Source organism: Orussus abietinus, unplaced genomic scaffold, assembly GCF_000612105.2.
Source record: "Orussus abietinus isolate OABI.00-Male unplaced genomic scaffold, Oabi_2.0 scaffold33, whole genome shotgun sequence".
NCBI lineage: Eukaryota > Metazoa > Arthropoda > Insecta > Hymenoptera > Orussidae > Orussus > Orussus abietinus.
The window spans coordinates 646,246-667,022 of NW_019394294.1; the positions used below are offsets into that span (position 1 = coordinate 646,246).

General features: G+C 49.6%; 1 protein-coding gene across 2 annotated transcripts in view; it reads right to left on the bottom strand.

The window, feature by feature from the left end:
- The window catches only part of LOC105695673 (protein outspread), a 142,725-nt gene that overhangs the window by 90,687 nt on the left and 31,261 nt on the right, over window positions 1-20,777 (bottom strand). For both annotated transcript variants that reach the window (XM_012417456.2, XM_012417457.1), the window contains exon 2: window positions 11,102-11,182. In XM_012417456.2, the coding sequence (XP_012272879.1) occupies window positions 11,102-11,182 (81 nt within the window). The remainder of the gene's footprint in view (window positions 1-11,101; window positions 11,183-20,777) is intronic.

Consider the following 20,777-nt stretch of genomic DNA (forward strand, 5'->3'; position numbering starts at 1 on the left):
CCGAAGAAAAATTCCATTAAATTCGTTAGAGGGAAAAATCGCCGCCGTGAAAGGTCGCCGAGTGAGTATGCGACACTTTCACCTGAAATTCCCGGAAGCTGGGGAACGCCAGATAATCGGTCACGCATGTCCCAGGTATGTACCACGAGTTCTTTGATAACGTTTCGCCCAGGTGCGGGGACCGATATATTTTTTGGATTTTTTTTTTTTTTTTTCAAAGCGATATGGACCGGCTTTAGGGGTAGAGTTTGAGCTCGGAGGACTTTCGAGGAAAGAAAATGCAATGAAAATATGAAACGAGGGGGACCCACCGTGGACCGCGAGGAAAAAAACTCGGCAGTGTTCCGCGCCAAGTACACGTGAAGGTGGATCGGTCCCTGGCCCATTTCGGAGCTCCTTTACGGTACATCGAGGTTCACACCGCGAAGAATTTTTTCTCACCGTTCTGAACAATTTCCTAGGTATCGAACCAAGTACCCAGGATATAAACGAGGGCTGCGGTCGAGCGAAATAAAGGGGCCCCGATTCACACAGCGGTCCCACGTCCACGTTCCGCAAGCGGAGAGTAAGAGCACACGCGGCGTGCGACTTAACTGTTAACCGGGGATTAGGTTCTCCACCTTTGTCTATGGAAAATAAAACCTGGGACAAAAGTCGTGCCCCCATAAATAAGGCACCGATCGGCCCAAGCGGAATTTCGAAAAAGCGCCTCTCCCTCGCTGTACAATTTTCCATAAAAAAAGAAAAGTCGCCGAAAAATCCAGGACTCTCTAGGGATCTCGAATCAATATTCCCAAAATGTGTGAATATATAAGAGCCTGCACTGAGGGGAAAAAAAAAATTCATCGAACCAGAGAAATATTTTTTATTCAAAGTACCCTGATTTGACTCGAATAATTTATCGAGTTCAGTTCGGTTCAGTTATCGAGTTCTTCGAATTGAAAGTATTTCTTTAGCACTATTTCATAAGTTATTTCTCCGGTTTAATGAACTTTTTTTCTTCGGGGGAGTTTCAGGACTTCCCAGGGTTCTCGGTTTTTTTATCATTTCTTTTTTTTCCCCTTTTCTTTTTCAGCCACTCGGAATAGAGTTACGCACTCCGCGCGTTCACGTCTACCTCCACGCCACGTCAGGTCGGACACGTTACACTGCGAATTGCACAACCTCCAGGGCCCCGGGAACGGAATCCCAAAGTCCTGCCTGCCTCCTCTCTCGCGTAATCGCTGGAAGGCTAGAAAACCACGGGAACGTGCGTAACGACGCAACGTTTCTCCAGGGGCCCTGCGTCGCCCCTGCGGTGCGTGCCGGCCTAACCTGGGCCCGAAGTGGGTCCCCCCGAGTCCCACGAGGCGAGCCTCTCTATGCAGTGTGGCAACAAGCCACTCTGTTTTACCCGGGGAGAAATTTTGATTTGTGGCGCGATTAGGCGAGGAGAGACGATTTCACGATTATTACCGCTCGCCGCGCGGAATTCTTTTTCGGGGGGCCCATCAGCCGGAGAAAGTGAATGATGGATATCGCGGGAGGGGCCCGACGTTCCCACGGAGGGGACACACCCTGACTTTTTTTTTTAATATCCTTCCGCAATTTTACACATTTTTTCCGTTGACCATTTACGAGATAAATTCTCTATTGCCGAATATGACACCGAATATAATTTTAGGAAAGATAAGCAGTGGTACTTGATACGACCTAATGTTTATTTCATCTTTGATCATTTTCTAGTGGTAGTAAAATCTTGAATTTCGGGTACTTAATGCGAATTGGCGTACATTTATTATGGGATTATGGGTTTATCAATTTTGTAGGTTTTTTTTTCACGAGTTTTAACTTTGTGAGATTTCCTGGGAACACATTTAGGATTTTTCAGGCTTAACGGAGGGATTGGGAGATCCCGTTTTTCTTTTCCGCCGGAATTTTTCTGGAGGATGCGCTCTCTTCGGGGTCCATTATCGTTCCACCCACGCAGGGGGGATAACAATTGCCGCGATTCGGCTGGATATTTCCGCCTGTCGGGGGAAATAGGAGAAGAGGGGAGACGGAGAGGTACGTACTCTATGAATAGAACAATACACGGCGCGGAGGTGCCAGACGATGAAGTCACGACGCGGCTCGTACCTCCTACATGGTACGAGCCTTAACCAAATAATGCCTCGTCTACGAGTTACGACGCTGCATCCTCCCCAAAGACGCCCACCGTCGATGCAGTCTCGCCGTTAAAACGTCGATGCATCCGAGTGCAAGGGCTTGGTGGACTAGTATCCGAGCACAGGAAGCCCCGAGGCAGAGGAACCTGGTCCGACCCCGTTAACACCAAAAGAACATCTCTAAAGAGACTCTTAAAAAAAACCCAAATCTGAAACATCCCTCGAACGAATCCTAAACATCAAATCCAACCTGCAGAATGCACTCTCAGAGTCGACGGTCGCGTTTCCCAACGAATTTCTCCTGTCGATCCTTAAGGTGAAGTGAAACACGTCGAGGAACTTGATCGACGTCGATAAAGAAGATTTTTCTAAATGCCTACGTTGCCGACGTTGGTTTTTATATCGACAGCTGGGTCGAATTATATTGGATATTGAACCAAATGGCATACTCCACCTGTCGTTTTCGTACAATAAATATCAAGAAATCGAAGTAAAACTCCAGAAATCCTCTGGATTCGTGCTTTCTGGGGCCCTAATTGACTGCAGAGGGACCCCCTGCGCCATCTGTGATTTCCAGATCAATTAAATTTTCACTCCGAGACCTCGTATTCCCATCGTTTTGGCATAGAAGCGCATACAACACTTTTTTTGCCTTTATCCCGTTCAAATGCGAGTTTATCGATTACCAGAGTGTTCTAAATTGTCGTAAAATTATCCTGACCCTTTCGTTTCTCATATCAGAGCCTTCGATAATTGTATATTGATCGAAATATGAGAGCTCGACGTCATTTTGGTTCTGGTCTGGGTTAAGTTAAACAATTTTTTCCAAAAATCCAAATGTTGAATCTGTCAGGACAATTCTTAGATGGTCAGGAGTGTCGTGTCAAAGTTTCGGACATTTTGGTCTAATACCCTTAAAAAAAAGTGTTGTATTCGAATTGACTGATTTGAAGGGGGTTTCACTTCACCTTAATTAGCCGAATAAACTCAAAAACGAGGTCGAAGGTTGTCCTTAAAAAAAAATGGGCGATAAAAGAAGCCCAGAGGAAGATGATGAACTTTTTCCTCACTGGGATATCGGTCGGAAATATTGTGAAAAAATTGAAGAAGGTTCCATTAATGATTGGAAATCGCGGTGTCGGCCGGTCGGGGATTTCCTAAGCTTCGAATGCACCTTCAACGGGCCAGTAAGTGGCGCTCGTGTCCTGGGAGCGAATTTTCCCAGGATCACCTCCCAGCCTCTCGATCCGTCCGCAAGGTAACGAACAACGTGGCCGGCATTTGTTCTAAGTCACTAGGCCATGACTGGTTGGTGCAATGCACCGTCTGCTGCAGAACCGATCCCTATCCGGTCTGGGTCCGATGCACCGGTGCATTGGGCGGGCATCGGTCAGGGCCTGGTCGGGCCTGTTGGGGCCCGATGGGGCCCGACCCGGACGGGCCCCCTGGCGCTTTTGATAGCCCCCGATCCGCCCAATGCAGAAGTCATGGATCGTTGGTTCTGTAATCTCATTGTTCCAGCACGAGAGCGACTCGCAGCTGGACGGGCCCCGACGACTGGCCCAGTTCTCGAGTCGCGATTGCCTTTCTTCGAGGGGGCCCATTCCGAATCCAGGTTTAATTTAGGTTTAATTTACGGGCCCAAGAAGTTCATTACTACGGGGCCCGTTTCCAAAAATTCCGGCTCAAAAGGCCACCGATCAGGAAAAGCTGGACCGCTCGAAAGAGAACGACCGAAAACTCGAAGCCAACCTTTCGAACGCCGTATATCTCGAAGCTCGACTGCTTTCTCTCGCCCTCTCGAGTTGGCAGGACTGACCCGGGCCCCGTGTTACGGAGATTGATTGCCCTATCGATAATTAGCCCGGCCTCATGCGCGTCAATCCTTTATCTCGTGCCGCGACCTTCGAGTTCTCGGGCCTGACCTGGCCAACATTCGCGTTAAAAAGCCTAATCCGCCCTTCTCTTTGTGGAATTCCCAAAATAGATCCCGAACAAATGTTCTCAAATCCCAGAATCTAACAGCAATGATCTCGGGATGATCGATCCAATCTTGGCCTGAGTTTGCGACATTTTTTCACATTCCAAACTCGGACATAACCTGACCAACATTTGAGTTAAAAAAAATAAATAAAAATTCCGACATCTTCAAGGAGTTCGCAAAATCAATCCTGAAAGAATTCCCCATGCCCACTCGACAGAATATTCGCAAAATAAATCATAAAGACTCCGAACCCACGAAATAAAGTGTCAATGATTCCATGACGATTGTTCTCGGCCGAATTCCCGGCGTTTCCGGGTTTCTCAAGCTCTCTCTCCTTGGTTCCGGTTTGGCACAATGCACGGCAATTTCCAATCATGATTTCTCTGCCTCCCTGGCGGGTATGAGATCTCTCTCGCCGGATTTCAGCATGAAATACGAGGAATCCGAAAATGGCGCCTTTTTCCTCCCCCCTCCGAGAGATCCGCACGTGTCGACCTTAACGATCCCGTCCTCTCTTCATCTATCCCGCGGGCCCACTCTTCGGCATCTTTCCCGTGGGAAAATTCGCTCCATTGTTTCGGGACAATTTCCGAAGAGCGGATTCTCACTTCTACGCCAGATTGCAGGTTTCGCAACGGCCGGTTAACCCGAAGTCTGCATGCAAATCGCCCCGGCCATTAAACACGCGTAGGAAAGCTTAACCCCCTCGCGGCCCCCGAGTCACCCCTGACCTACTCCAAGAACAGCTGATCGCCCTACTATTCGAAAAATAGATAAAAAGGAAAAAATATCCAAAGAAAAAAAAAACAATCCCACCTTAATTCATCTTCCCTCGCAATGATTCCCCGCCCTAAAAAAGGCTTAATCATGAATAGTCACCCCTGACCTACTCCAAGAACAGCTGATCGCCCGACTATTCGAAAAATAGATAAAAACGAAAAAATGTCCAACGAAAAAAAAAAAAATCCCACCTTAACTCATCTTCCCTCGCAATGATTCCCCGCCCTAAAAAAGGCTTAATCATGAATAGAAAAAAAGAAAAAAGAAACGATATTTTTCGCGACTAGAACCGCGCCTCGATTTTAGAAGTGATCGATCGGTTCTTAGTCGACAACCGATCCCATGATCCAGATTTAACAATTAGGCTCGAGTATCTCGTGGATGTTGCTATTAATTATCGGGCCGATAGATCAATCACCCATTATTTTCAGACCGAACACGAAGTATCGTCCCCTCGTCCTGGCAGAGCAAATAAAATTTTCTCGCCTCTCGTCCCGATTAGAGAACCGACGAGACCGTCACCCGACCTGGGTTATTAATCATATCCTCGTATATGAATTCAGGGATAAGAGAAAAGAAAATCCTAAAAATATTCGGAACACGATGTGGAGGGATCTTGAGATCCTGGATGACAGGGGTGCGTTGGGTTTCCAAAAAAGTGATTAAAATTGACAATGTCGATTCTTTTCGGGGTTGTCTTCAGGATCTCGAGGGTGCTCTTCGGGGCACGTAGAAGATGAGAGAGTCTCGTCTCCACTCGGCGGTCTGTCCATCTGTCTCCGGCCTCGCATTTCGACAAGTACTACCGATAGAGATCCGCAGAGTCCTGATAAGAGGACGTCTCGAGCCGAGCCGAGCCGAGACGAGCCGAGCTGGCTCGCGGAAAGCGAAACTAACGAGAGGTCGTGCCGGCTGACCCTCCCATTAAATTTCAATATTTACTGCCTCGTTTCGCAGGATTCCACACGACGATCCGCAGTCTCATTTGTCCGCCGAGTTATCGATCGAGCATTACAACCTGTCGGCGATATCGAGTCCCTTTGTGTCCCAATGCGTCCCAGGACTCCACGAGGAGTCCCATACCACGTGGGCCCAAAAGGAAATCCTAACCTAAAAGATCTCGATCGCTCGCAGTAAAATCCGAAGGAATCGCTGCGGATTTCGGGAATAAAAAACAGGGAAAAGGGCGGATTCGCGAGGGGAATAAATCCCGCGTCGGATTTAATCGGGCGATACGGCCGGTGCGGATTGAAGGGTGTCCGCGGATGGGAACAATAATTCTCGTCGAATCCCCCTCTCTCTCTCTTCCTTGGGGCCTTATGGACATTCCGGCGTATCTCTGGGTTCGCGGAAGGGGGTCGAGGGGCCTACCGGGCCCGATGGGACCCAACGGGCCCGCGATCGCCCGAAGGGGTTCAAAGGGGTCAAGGGGGCCCGCTAGGGCCCGTGCGTTTATACCACGCTATATAAGCGCTTTTGTGTGCCAGTCGAACGCGGCCACTTATAGCTTTACGACTTTCAGACTGCTTTCATTGTTTTCGCCATTTTTGCCACGGGCCCCGCGTGTATCGGGCCCCTCGCGTACGCGGATTTATTTTCAGCCGGCATAATCGAGCCTGATGACTCACGGCTAACGCCACCGAGAGGGGGGCCTTGCACCATCTTTGTGCAAGGGACCTTAAGGCCCCGAAGAGGACCCAGGGAATGCGCCCCCCCTCACCCTTCTTGTCTGTTTTCAGACCCCTCTTAACCCTTTCGTTACCTTGGACGACATATCTCGCGATCCAATACTGGCCGATTAACACTTTTGACGAGATATCTCGCGACCCGATACTGGCCGATCAACGCTTTTGACGAGATATCTCGCGACCCGATACTGGCCGATCAACGCTTTTGACGAGATATCTCGCAATCCGGTAGTAGCGGATTAACGCTTTTGAAGATAATCTAGCTTTCTAGCGCCAATATTTTGACATTCTAGATGAATATATTTTATAACTAATTCTATTCGTATAAGCTAAAAGGAAGAAATAAATACAGTCAAAAATTATCGTCAAAAGCGTTAATCCGCTACTACCGGATCGCGAGATATCTCGTCAAAAGCGTTGACTGGCTACTACCGGGTCGCGAGATATCTCGTCAAAAGCGTTGATCGGCTACTACCGGGTCGCGAGATATCTCGTCAAAAGCGTTGATCGGCCACTATCGGGTCGCGAGATATCTCGTCAAAAGCGTTAATCGGCCAGTATTGGGTCGCGAGATATCTCGTCCAAGGTAACGAAAGGGTTAAGGGGATGTGAAAGTGGCATCCGAAAGCTCAATCGTTCATAAAACTGTTCTACGAACTGGGGGTCTCAAATCGTTTCATACTTTAAAACGTGAATATGGAAACTCTAAGGTAGGTCCTGAAACTCGGGAATTTTCATTTTTTATAAACTATTTTAAAAATACCTATAAACAAATTTGAAAAAAAAAATTGAAGTTTCATGAGTTTCAGGACCTTCCTTATAGTCTCCCTATTCACGTTGTAACGTTTCAAACTATTCGGTAAACCGAGTTGGGAGAAAAGTTTTATAAACAAAACCTCTTCGACGCCACTTTCACATCACCTTAAATGATTTAAGGAAAAATTAGGGAAAAAAATGTAGGAAAGGTTTTTGATAGAAGGAAATGGGGCCTTATCGGTCCAATGTGAGGACTTGATTCTTAGAGAGCTGTGGCGATTTTCGCCCGTTTATGCGTATTTTATGCCTTATCGATTCAGATCTCGTCCCTGGACCCGCCCTGTGATTAGCGCTCGATCTATTTTGCAAACAATGAGGTTAATATCGGCGATCGCCGTTGCGATGGGCAAAGGCTGATCGATTATCGAGAAAGCGTCCTGGCGTTAGATCCCACAAGAAAAGAGAGCGAAATCTCTCTTCGGGAACCGAAGGCAACCGACGAGGAGGGGGAAATGAACGAGGCTAAAAAGGGACGCCATATTTTACTCAGCTTTTGGAACATTTCCTTATATATACATATATATAAAAAAAAAAATGATACGGAAAATAGGAAAGTGAATTTTTTCCCGCTTGCCCCGATTACTTCTTCCCTACATTTTCTCCCTTTCCCGGTCTTTCTCCTCTCTTTTCACTCTCTACAAATTTTCACTTCGTAGCTCCTGCCACGCACTTGCAATAAAAAGCTGCTCGTCTCTTTAAGGCGATGCGATGCTCTCTCTCTCTCTCTCTCACTCTTTCTCGGGTACTTTCTCCAAATTAATAGTCGCAAGAAACGCAATGAACTGTGCAGTGCCATTTAATGCGTCGCTCTCTATGATCATACCTGACGTGCATGATAATTTCTACCAACGATAAATAACGCGAGTAAATGTTCAATCATGTATACACTGTGGCGAGGTAACTCGAATCGTTTTGGAAACGTATCCACCGACGTTGAGCGTATGATCGGTTTATTTACATCTTGAGGGCCATCGACGCGAACTGTTGACATTGTCCTCGTTTCTTTTATAAATTTCAGGAATTCGGGCCTAATCAGAGAGGAGAGGGCTCACTTTGTTTCTACTCTTCAATGGGATCGTCCGCGTTTATCGACCGTGCTCGAAGACTCGACATGACACCACGTCGCAACGTTTAGGTATGTAATTTCTTACTTCCCTAAAACAAAACAAAAAAAATACTAACTATTCGTAAAACCATAATGAAAAAATATGATCTTTACATATCGCGTTAGAGAGTTTCGCTGAAACGTTTGAGATAGAAAGTTTTAGGCTCAAGGAAGCTTTCAAGCTGAACAAAGTCTGATATTAATCGCGTCGGCAGAATTTTCAAAAAATGCCTGGAAACTTAGTAGGTGAATAAATTAATATTTTTAACGAATCCGTATGGAATAATATTTTCAGGTGGGATGGGAATCATTTGGGAAGTGGAGCCTTCTCGTTAATATTCGAGTTCTTTCGAAATTTCCGCGGTTTTCCTTTGACTCCTCTTAAGGTGCGTTCACGAGTGCCGGCCCCTCAGGGCAAAGCCGTAGAAAGCGGTCTGCTGGGTGGCCACCTCTTCAGGGTCTCGTAACTGGACTCTCACTGGATTCTCGTGCGACCGTCGACAACGGTCGGCGAAAGTGATACGCTAATTGCGAGCCAATGGGCACCGCCTTAAGGAAATGTCGGGGTGGATGGAAATCTTGGGTGGAACCTCGGGGGGAACCTCGGGGGGAATCTCGGAAGAACCTCGGGGAGAACCTCGGGGGGAACCTCGGGGGGAACCTTGGGTGGAACCTCCTCGGGGGGAACCTCGGGGGGAACCTCTGGTGGAACCTCGGGGGGAACTTGGGTGGAACCTCGGGGGGAACCTCGGGGGGAACCTCGGGGGGAACCTTGGGTGGAACCTCGGGGGGAACCTCGGGGGGAACCTTGGGTGGAACCTCGGGGGGAACCTCGGGGGGAACCTCGGGGAGAACCTCGGGGGGAATCTCGGATGGAACCTCGGGGAGAACCTCGGGGGGAACCTCGGGTGAAACCTCGGGGAGAACCTCGGGGAGAACCACGAGTAGAATCTCAGGTGGAACCTCGAGGAGAACCTCGAGGAGAACCTCGGAGGAAACCTCGGGTGAAACCTCGGGTGGAACCTCTGGTGGAACCTCTGGTGGAACCTCGGGGAGAACCTCGGGTGGAACTTCGGGTGGAACCTCAGAGGAAACCTCAGGAGCAACCCTATACATACCCATCCCCAGAATATCCTCAACCACGAAAATCAATCTCTAGTAATCGAAACCCCCACCTGATATAAAAATCACCTCGAATCCGAGATTGACATACGAATAATTAAGCCAAAAAGAAATAATCCAGGAGTTACGGTGAAGAAGTTAAAAAAAAATGTTTGAAATTTGTAGGACACGTTTTCGGTGGGTGGTTTCACGCGATTCGAAATAACGGGCTAGAAGATAATCGATGATCGGACACGATGTGAAAATATCGGCATAAAGCGCGACCAATCGGCGCGGACTTTCTTTTATTCGCGAGCGAGCCGCGAAAGTGCCTCTCTTCCCCTCTCGCCGGCCATGGCGAATCGACTCGCGGATAAGTCGCGATAAATCGGCGCTGCTTTCTCGATAATAAGCGGAATTGCCTGGCGAGTCGTGCGCGATCTCCGCCGATCGGCGTCCCTTGATTCCCGACGTCTCGTTTGACGATCGATCGACGTCGATCGCCGTCACGTAGAGGCGCGCCATTACGAGACCGATCGGCACGAGATCGGTCCCTCGGGGCGCCTTTCCAATTCTCGAAAAATCCCCTTCGAAGTTTTTTCTCTTCCCAGTATTTAATAAAAAAAATCATCATGTATCGGTACCGTAAAACTTGAGAAAAAAAAAATCGCATCCGGCTAGAAAGCGAGGAAGAGATCGACCGATCGATTCCCGAGGAGGCGCCAATTCCGTCGATCAATTTTCGAGAAGGTCGCGACGCGCTCATCGATTTTCGAAAAACCAATTGCGCCAATCGGACCGATCGGCTCGCGGGAAAACGTGAGATTCGACGACCGTGGGAACGGCTGTCGATCTCTCGCGGCTAGATTGGCGGGGCCGATCGACCGATCGATCGGCGCATTTTTATTGGGGGCATCGCCGATCGCCGATGCTTCTTAATCCCGACACATCGCCGGCAACCTTGCGCCGATCTTCGTCGCCTCCATTATGGAGACGATCGGTCGGCAATCGATAATCGGGAATCGCCGATTAGCATCCCCTCGGGCCGCGACTTTCCTAGTTTTCACCTCGACCGACTCGTCGAGCCTCCCGGGGGAGAAGTTTCCCCGATCGGGAATCAATCGATACCTCCGCTTTTCGATTTCTACCCGCGGAGAACCCCTGGATCCCGATCACCGTGGGAATAGCCGTCGATCGCTCGTCAATCGACCTCTCGGGCCGCGCCGATCGATCGAACGAGCTGTCGGCAATGTTTCCGATATTAAGTGCATATCACTGGGGTCATTATCGATAAATCGATTCGATAACACGCGCGGTTCTGCGCGAGAGAGTCGCTCCTCGATCCCCACCTAAATGAATATTTCCATTTTCCTGCCAATTAAAATGGCAGAAAATATTCCAGACAAAAAAAATATAAAAAAATAAAAATAATATCGATATAGATCGCTTATAGAAAATCAATGTGAAATCGAATCCTGACCTTGGTCCTGTTGAGGGGGTTCGAGAAGTCCCATCCTGGAGCGACGAAGAGGTAGCCGCATTTCGAGATCTTCCTTGTGGCCTGGAAATAATAAAAAAAACATCCCTTTTTATATCCAATTTTTCAGATGAAACATAATATTAATTTTTTATCCCACGCGTGTTCGGTTGAAAAAGGAAAAGGTTTAATATATTAAATCGGGACAAGTCGGGTGTTTTATTCAGAGACTTTTGACGGAGGTTAAGTGCGTTCGAATTGAAAAATCGTGGGAAATAAAAAAGTGATCAAGGATAACTGACGTAGCGTTCTCTCTAAGGATCGCGTGTCCTTAGTCGCGAGGATCATTTGCCATGGCACTGTCATGTATAAATCGCGTGTGCCGACTTCGTGATTGCCGGTCACGCACGTATTTCACGCGGCCTTTAATAGCACTTTTAACAAAATTACTTATATCCGAGGGACGAGGTGGAGCCTAATTAAATGGCGCGCCATTTAAATCGCATTACTCGTCCGGCCGATTGGGAGACCGGCGAGGGGAGGAAAAACTCGAAAGAGAATTCGTCCTGGGAGTGAAAAGGACACCCAGGGGGGGAGATTCCTTAGGATGCCGAGCAATAAGTAGAGCAAACCACGGGGGACGCATAATTCATCGCCGGAGTAAATTCTGTAAATTCCTTTGAGGGGGAATTCCCGTAAATTAGCCACCGACGTGAGGCCCGAGTCACATATCACCTGCTCATCTTTTATTTATCTCCACCTGCTCCAGAAATACCCCCCGACTGTTATTTATACACCTCCTAATTAATTAGTAATATTACGCATTTCTTGCTCCTAAATAATATTTTCTTCAATTGTTAACCTCCCTCATCATTTTCCTAAAAATGTGCGATGAATTCACGAATCACGGGAAGATTTTACCCGGCGATCGGTATAGGATGAGTTCCGATTTAAAAAAATTCCCTATGAAATAAGGGAATGATCCTCCGAATGTCGTAACATCCGAGACTCGACGGTGTGGTAACAATGATTGCGTATCAATTGAAATCGTGCGAATTGTGGGATGGTAAAATTTAAAGCGATGATTTTCGTGGAATTTGCGCGGTGGGTCAGAAAATTGACGGGCATTTTTTGACGGTGGTTTTTTTTTTTGTTGGGACTTCAAAAGGGGCCGCCGTCTTTGGGTTCGCCGACCCCGTTTCGAAATAAACACGCCCTGAAGAGGGAGGATGGGCTGCATTGTCCAAGTGTCGAGGACATCTCTCAGCCGGGCCGCGGAAGCTCATCGGCATATCTCGAGAGGCGTGCCGCTCACTTTCCACGAAGCCTCATCATTATGCGCGAAAGGGGTTAAGGCGCGTCCCCGGACCCGGCGGGTTTTCACGTACGAGAGGGTCCCCTGTAACGTGGGCAGGATCTGTTATCTCCCGAGGGGGATCGCGAAGCATCCTTCGGGGCATCCATCACACCCACCACGCTCTACCTCGATTCCCGCCGCCCAGGTCGTCGTCGACGACACTCGAGGCGACATTCCGGAGAAACCGCGCGAGATAGGGGAAAACCACCCAAATGAAAAATATTCCCCTCGCGATTCCCCATAACTTTTATACGAGACATTTTCCTCCATCTCGAGAGATACCCGAAGAAAAGGAGGGTAGCGAGTGCGGGGTGCGACCTCAGACGCACCTGAGTACACGTGGTCCGCCGGGGCAATCGCGGATTTTCCGACGTACCTGTGCGTGGTACGGAGAAGTGGCTCAGACGAAAGTTGTTCCTTGATTCATTATCTAGCAGTTTTGTCCGAGGGGTTTTCTCGTATCTCGAGGGTTGGGGGCGGTAATCGGGGTTTCTTTGCCAGTCGCGACTCGTAGGAGCTTGTTTCTTTATGGGATCGATCTTTCTCGATGCAGAGTCGATCTCTCCGGCAAATTTCGTCGTTTTTACCGAGCAATGCCGATTCAAGTGAGCTGACGGAGAGAGACGTGCATTGACTCGCGTGTACCGACGAGCGTCTCCTCCATTGCGCTCGTCACTTTCGCTCGTTATGAAAGCCGCGCGTTTCGCGTGCCGGACTCGCGAGATTTCGCGCTGGAAGTCGTCCCAGGATGACAATTTCCGAGGGGGCAGGATATCTCCGAGTGCGTGGCCCCCTTCGTAATTGGTCGTGAGATCGCGAGCTACGTCGTCGGCACGAAAGCGTCTCGTTCGGCTCGAAAAAAGCCGATCTCTCTCCCGAGGCTTGAAATCGCTCTTCCCTACCTCGAGATGGGCAATTTGCTGGAATTAAACGAACGAGCAAATCGAGCGAATAAATCCTGCGGAGTAAAAAGTGCGACGAGGAAGGAAGAAAAAAAAAATGAAAAAAAAATACCCTTCATTCTTGGCATTTTCTTCCAGGTGAGAATTTTCCGAATTTCTGACATTCTCCCCCAAGGTCCCCCTCATGGACTGCGCTCGACATCGAGAGGAATAAACCCGACGATTTGATTCCTCCAGGGCGCTTTATCCGTCCATAAAGCACTCCCGGCGAGGAATCAAAGCGAAAGAGGCCGAGCAATTTCTCGGGAATTTGAAAACGGGGGAATTTCTTCTCTATGAGAAGATTACTCCCCAGAGTGCGTAGTAACGCGGCCGGGGAAGAGCCTCTCGGAGTTTCTCGCAATTTTCCAGGTTTTACTCCCATGAGTTTCACCTGTGGGAGCGAACCCGCCGTTAAATGGGGTCGATGGGGAGGTTCTGGAAATTTTCATAGGAATTAGTTCCCCTAGACACGGGATTTTCAGGGGATTTATACAGGAGGAAAAGGTCGGCGAAGGTTGGGACCAAGAGAAGAGACTGGGCGGCGCTTCTGGTAGCACCACCCAGAAGATGAACCGAGGTTTCGAGTTATGGTTGCACCATTGGCGCACCATGTAGTCTGGAAACAAAAGATGGCCGCCCTCGAAAGGAGCTGCCAAAAAAATTCACTCGACTTTATGGGGGAATAAAGGGGCGCCAGCTCTCGAGCCTCGGTGAGAGAACGCTCGGCGCTCTTTCTTTTGAGAAAATTACGGCTCCTTGTATGGCTCGGGATTGGCCGCTGCCTTGGGCTAGACAAAAGGCATCCCGAGAAGCGCACCTAACCTATAAACCAACTTCGGCACGGTCCCTCCTCTCCTCGAAATTCCTCCGGAAGGAAAAACCCCCATGAGAAATAAAAATAAGAAAAAAATCATTCCTAAGTCGTCCATTTCCCTGAATTTAAAAAGGACTCATTGAAGACCTTCGCAACGTTATCAGGAAACAATCACCGGATATGGAATTCAAAATTCGAAGCGTTTCGGCCCGGGAATTGATTCCTCGCTTGCAAGAACGGCGGAGGATGGCAAAGAGAGGGGAGGAATAAAAAAAGTGTTACTCTTCGTGTCGTTTTTATACATTTAAAAGGGACTCATTGGAGATCCCCGAAAATTTTGCCGGAGACGATCATCGGGGATGAAATCCGGAATTCGGGCATTCTGCAGTCGGGAGATTAATTTCTCGCGAAGCGGGGGAAAGAAAAAAAAAACGAGGAAACGATTTCTCCCCGTGACGGAAAGCCACGAGGGGGAAAGAGATCTCGCGATCTCACGCCGGATCCACGGTCCAATTAGTCGGCGAGGCCCGATTACCGGTGATTAATTGGCGAATTAATCGGCTGGAGGGAGGGGAGGGGGAAGAAAGCGATCGCCCGATAATCCCGATCGCGGATCGACTTTCGATCGCTGCCGTTGATCGGGTCACGCGTCTCGATTTTTCCCAAAGAGAGCGCTCGCGCTTCCCCGCTTCCGGTGTCCTCTTACGCCCACTTCCGGTCGGCCGACCGGACACGCAATTGCGCCGACAATTGGCTTCCGGGCCGGTAAATTCGACCGGATACGGACGAGACCGACGGAGACCCTCGCTCCCAATAGGCGCCTCCATAAAAGTCGAGCGAAATGCGTGACGATAATTAAAAGAGAAAAAAGAGAGAGAGGGAGGGAGAAAAAATAAATGAAAAATAAAAAGGAAACCAAGGACGACTACCGATTTCGAGGGCGGCCGCAAATCGGCGCTGCCGATGAAAGGAGCGACGAAAGGAAGGGAAAAAAAAAAACGAAAGAAAACGAACAGGTCCTTTCGACAAAAGAAGGATCGGCGAGGGCTGACTTGCATATTAATATCGACAAGGTCCTTATCGCTCCGAGTAATGCGTCCTTACTGCCGGGGGATACTTTGTTGCGAGGATATAAGAAGCCCGCTACCGGGAGAAAAACCGACGACCGGTTTAATTCGATTTAACTCGACCTTTGTGTCGATCGCGAGGATTCCGGACAGGGAGAGTGTTGCAAGGACTCCGAGGTAATTAATTGATTTGCAAGTACCGCGAAAGGAGTCGCGGATTGATAACATTACTCGCGGCCCGCGGGATAGATCGGCGGGGAGTTGGTCGAGCATGGATAGACGGGGATGGATAGATCACTCTCTGGATCTCGTCCTTGGCATCCTTCCGCGTGCCTCCTGGATCCTTGGTCCTTCCTCCTAAATAAATGCGCAGCCTGCCCTACATAATCCCACGTGGGGCTCTTAATATGGAGGATTCGCGCGAGCGTAGGCGAGTCCTCGGGTTCGCGCCATAAGCGATTCGCTCGTATCTATTCCTCGGTGCCCACGGGCGTTCGTGACCCCCCTCGAAGTCATCGATAATTATTCCCAATCGATCACCATCCCATCATTATGAAGTCGACAATAAGGATGTTTCCCCACATTTTGCCCATAACGGTAGGAATTAATTTTTCGATTGATTATTTACTTAACTATTTGTTTTATTATCCATTCAACGACCTCCAGGCCCACGAGGGGCCTTACACGGCGAGTCGCGATAAGAGAAGCTTAGCAATTATCAGCCTTCGAGAACCTCGTTGGCCAATCTGAGTGGGCGGACGCGCGACCAATGGAACGAGGTTATTAATTGATAATGATAATATGCCGATGATTCGCGCGTTTACCAATGGCCGATTTAATCGGGGACCGCGAGTTTACGACGTCTTATCGCTCTCGATGTCCGGGGCATCCTGGAATGGGATTACCGAATCATCCCGCGTAATCGATTATCGATCACTCGGAAGAGGGCCGAGAGACTCGGACAACATTCCCGGGTAGCATTCCCGAGGGATACGTCCCGGGTTTTTCGATAACGCGCATTCCTTCCTGGAGCGGAATGCTTCCCTCCCCACTTCTGCTCTCCGCTTCCTCCGCCTTAAGGTGATATGAAAATGTCATATATACGTACTCGCCCTTAAGGTGATATGAAAATGTCATATATACGTACTCGCCCTTAAGGTGATATGAAAGTATCATATATACATATTCGTCTTTAAGGTGATATGAAAGTGTCATATATACATACTCGCCCTTAAGGTGATATGAAAGTATCATATATACATATTCGCCCTTAAGGTGATATGAAAGTGTCATATATACGTACTCGCCTTTAAGGTGATATGAAAGTGTCATATATACGTACTCTTAAGGTGATATGAAAGTGTCATATATACGTACTCGCCCTTAGGGTGATATGAAAGTATCATATATACGTACTCGCTCTTGAGGTGATATGAAAGTGTCATATATGCATACCAAAAAGTCAAATTACTTATAAAACCTTTCTCCAAATTGGGTGCACCGAATCATTTGAAACTTCATCATGGGATTATGGAGGCTCTAAGGAAGAACGCGATGCTCGTGAAATTTCATTTTTCAAAAAGAACTTTATCTTATTTAGCCTAGACCAGAACCAACGTCACATTTGCTATTTTTTTTTTTTTGTAAAAAATGAAATTTCACGAGCCTCGCGTTCTTCCTCAGGGTCTCCATAACATCCCCACTTGAAATTTCAAATGATTCGGTGCGCCGAGGTTGGAGAAAAGTCTTATAAGTATTTTGACGTTTTATACATGTAGAATGACCCACCACCTTAAGGCGAGGCGGAAGGGGCTATAAAATATTAATTCGAAAAATCCTCTCCGAAACCAGGGGCATCGAATCACCCGAAGTTTCACCTCGTAAATATGAAGGCCATAAAAGAAATCCCGACGCCCGTGAAACTTATTTTTTCACTTTTTTTTTTCTTTTTTTTTTCACGAACATTTCATAATCTTTTGCAAATACTTAAATTTCACGGTGGGGGGGTTTTATTCGCGAGGTAAAATTTCTAGTGATTTGGACGCACCTAGTCCGGAGGAAAATTTTATAAATCATTAATCCCTTAGATCCCGCTTTCGTATCGCCTTAAAACTCGCCATAAATATTAAATTGGCAGTCAATTTTGCAATAAATTTTATTGAATTGTGCTAAAGTGGCAACGCCAATGCTTTATGGACATCCATTTGAGCCATCCACGGAAGCGCGATCGGCGGCGGCTTCCCCGGGAAGGGAGAGAAAAAGGACGAAAAGGAAGGAAAAGGAAGCGCATTGTCGGTTGCATCGTCGATTCGTCCGACTCCCCCCCCTCCGTTCCTCGGTTCCTTGCGGGGTCTTCTTCCCGAAGGGGCCCACCTCTTCCCGGCGCATCCTCCCATCGCATCCCCCCATCGCCCCTGGCCGGGCTCCGGCTTATAACTTCATATGGAGGGCCCTGCATCTCGTTGCACTCGCGAGCGAGTGCACGCGCTCGCCCAAGACGGCGTGGCGCCGCGCCATGGCCATGTGCGCGATCGCCCTCGATTCCAGCTCGATCCTCGGGAACAAAATCGACTCGCTCTCGAACCACCGTAAGATAATTTCATAATCTCGCTCCGCCGACCCTGGACATTCATCCGGGATAATAATTAATATAAAATGTGAGACGAGGAAAAAAATATATATACATATGAGAATACATTCATCGGGCTCGTCAGACAGGGACAGAGGTACGAAAAAAATCGGAGTTTCTCCCAGGAATGAGAATCATTTTCGCATACCGATTTTCGAGGAAAAATATTCATTTCTAAGGAGGTAAGGAGCTAGAGGGCGTTGAAGAAATCGGAGAATTTCTAGGGATGTATTTTCTTTTTTCTTTTTTTTTTTTCTTGTTCTAAGGTCTTATTTTCGATCGTCAACTGTCGGTCCTCGATCTGCTGTGTCGATCCAGTATCGATCTAATCGCGACCAGACTATGGGGGGCCTCCTCGCTCGGGAGCTCTCAGGTGTCCGACAGGTGTTCCGTCGATCAATCGGGCCGAAACGTCCGAAGGGGATCGCTGTACGCCCGATATCACTAGACAGTGGACATTAGACGCCGGCGGAATGTGCAAATGGCTCGCGATAGGCATCCGAGGTGTCCGAAACGACAGGACGCCGGACAATTCTTCGGGGCCGAAAGAGTGACCCGGTTGCATGCGTAATTCGAGGCCTCGCCGGCCATCCACGGGCGAGTGGCGAATTTATTCGGCCGATCTGCATATCAAACGGCGAGCTCGATCTGCATGTCAAATGATCCCGTCGGATCGGACGAGAGAGAGAGAGAGAGTCGGGCCATAATGCGAGATGACGCACCCTGGAACGGGGGCCCGCTAAGGGGGCCGCCCGTTTCCAGGGGTCCGATAACGACCTGACGGAAGCCCGGATCGAGATCGGCCTTACCGATCGAGCGTGACGGTCCGCCCTCGCGATCCGACATATCGAGATCGCGGTCGATCCCCCGGGAAATGATTTTCCAGGAATCTCCCATCATGATTCTTGGATACGGGGCATTGGCCGAGAAAAAATTTGGGGCCCGTTTTCTCCATTTTTCTGTAATTTTTCGGGAAATTTTCAGGAAATTTTCATGGAGAAATCGCGGTATCTCGGGATTTCCGGGAGGGAGGATCGAGGGGCCTTATGAGCCTTATGGGACTTACGGGGCCTTAGGGCCCGTAGCGCCGAGAGAGGGGGGTCGAGTTGCGCAAGGTCCTATCGGTCGACTAGGCCGCGGCGTTTTGCAACGACGCGGACATGCCGGATCGGAGCAGAGAGGAGCGCCCGCGGGGCCCGCGGGCCCCGAAGACGTGGGACCGGCAACCTCGGGCCGATAATTACCGCCCCTCCCCTCCTCCTCCCTCCCCCCGCGGCCATTATCCCGCCGAGAGAGCTAACGAGGAGCGAGGCGGAGGTGAGAATGGGAGCTCTCTTCCTCCTCCCTTCGACCGGGTGGAGGGGAAGACGTTCCTGGGCCGGATGTGCCGCACCTAACCTCGAAACGGGCCCATCGGTCGGTCCCCACCCAAATCCTGGATATAAAAGATCACCCTTGAGAAAAGGGGAATAAAAATGGTAAATCGAGCTCTTCCTCCCTGAAGTCGGGAATTTCGTTGGATTTTTTGGGATATTTTCGCGGGGCCCGTTCGCGGTCTCGGGGCCCGATTCTCGGATCCTCCCGGAGATATCCCGAAAGCATCCGCGATAAGGTGGTACACGTCGTGATGCGCACTTGTCGAGAATGACTGGGTGAGCCACGGCCGGATCGTGACTGCGTCGCCGCCTGGGGCGACGACAGGTATAAGGCCCAACTGCAACTAATGCCACTTCTCTCGTCGGCCGCCATTCGCGTCCGTTCCCTCGGCCCGCATAGCGCTCTGTCTCTCTCCCTCGCTCCCGATCCGCCTGGGTCCCCCTTTCCCTCCCGTCGGGCCCCGGGCCGCCTTCCCCCCTCCCTCGCCCCTTTTTATACCCACCGCGAGACGTAATCTATACTTAACGTTTATTGTGTAGGCACTCGCGATGTCCATCCCGAGAGAGCACCGTGTCATTTCGGGCCGCTTTGTTGCGCGCCGCTCGCCGGTGCCGTTATCCGCGCCAACGGGCCCCGGACGGGTATCGGAGGGGGGGGCCTCAGGTCCGAGATTTAAAAAGCAAAAAAATCGCCAAGGATAAAGAAAAATCGCTGCTCTTCAAGGGGATTTTAGGTAGGAAGGATAGTCTCTTCGGGGAGAATCTGGGTAAGGCCCGATTTAATAAGGCCCAATAGGAGACTCGATTAAAGGGTCTTGAGCCCCAACGTGGACGCGCATCGTGGGCCCCGTGAACCTGTCCGACTCGGGTGGGCCCTTTTGGCGCGTGCCCTCTCGATTCCTCAAACTGGACCCTTTCCGCTTCACCGCGGGGCCTTATCGCTTGATTAGGCTCGCGAGTGACTCCAGTGAGTACAGTATGGCGGGTAAAAAGAGAGATATTGGAAGTATCGATAAGGCGGAAATGACAAGGATTGCTCACACGTAGAGAGGCCGATCGTGAGCAGCGAAACGGGGCCCGTGCCACGCGGGGCCGGGCCCAAGGAAAGAGAATCCTAACCATGCATACCACTCCCCTACTCTTGGGCCCACGGCGTGCCCCCTCCTAGGGGGCCTCCCATCCCCTCCACACCCACTCCCCTCGCGGACCCACTTTCAGCCCACTTCGGGCCCACTTCGGACAACGGTACGCGCGACCCGGCGCGGAATTATCGATCATTCGACGCGTCTAACAATAGGGAGGTTACTCAATAATTGCCGGCTAAAAAGGAAGCGGCGATAAATATCGAGGATATCTCGCGAGGTTGCGAGAGAAACCGCGAGGGATGAGGCTCCCCTCCTCTCGCGATAGGGCCCCGATAAGGCCCCCGTTCTCCGCCGGATAATTAACCAAATGGCGTCGACGGGGAACGGTAATCATTTTATCGAAACAC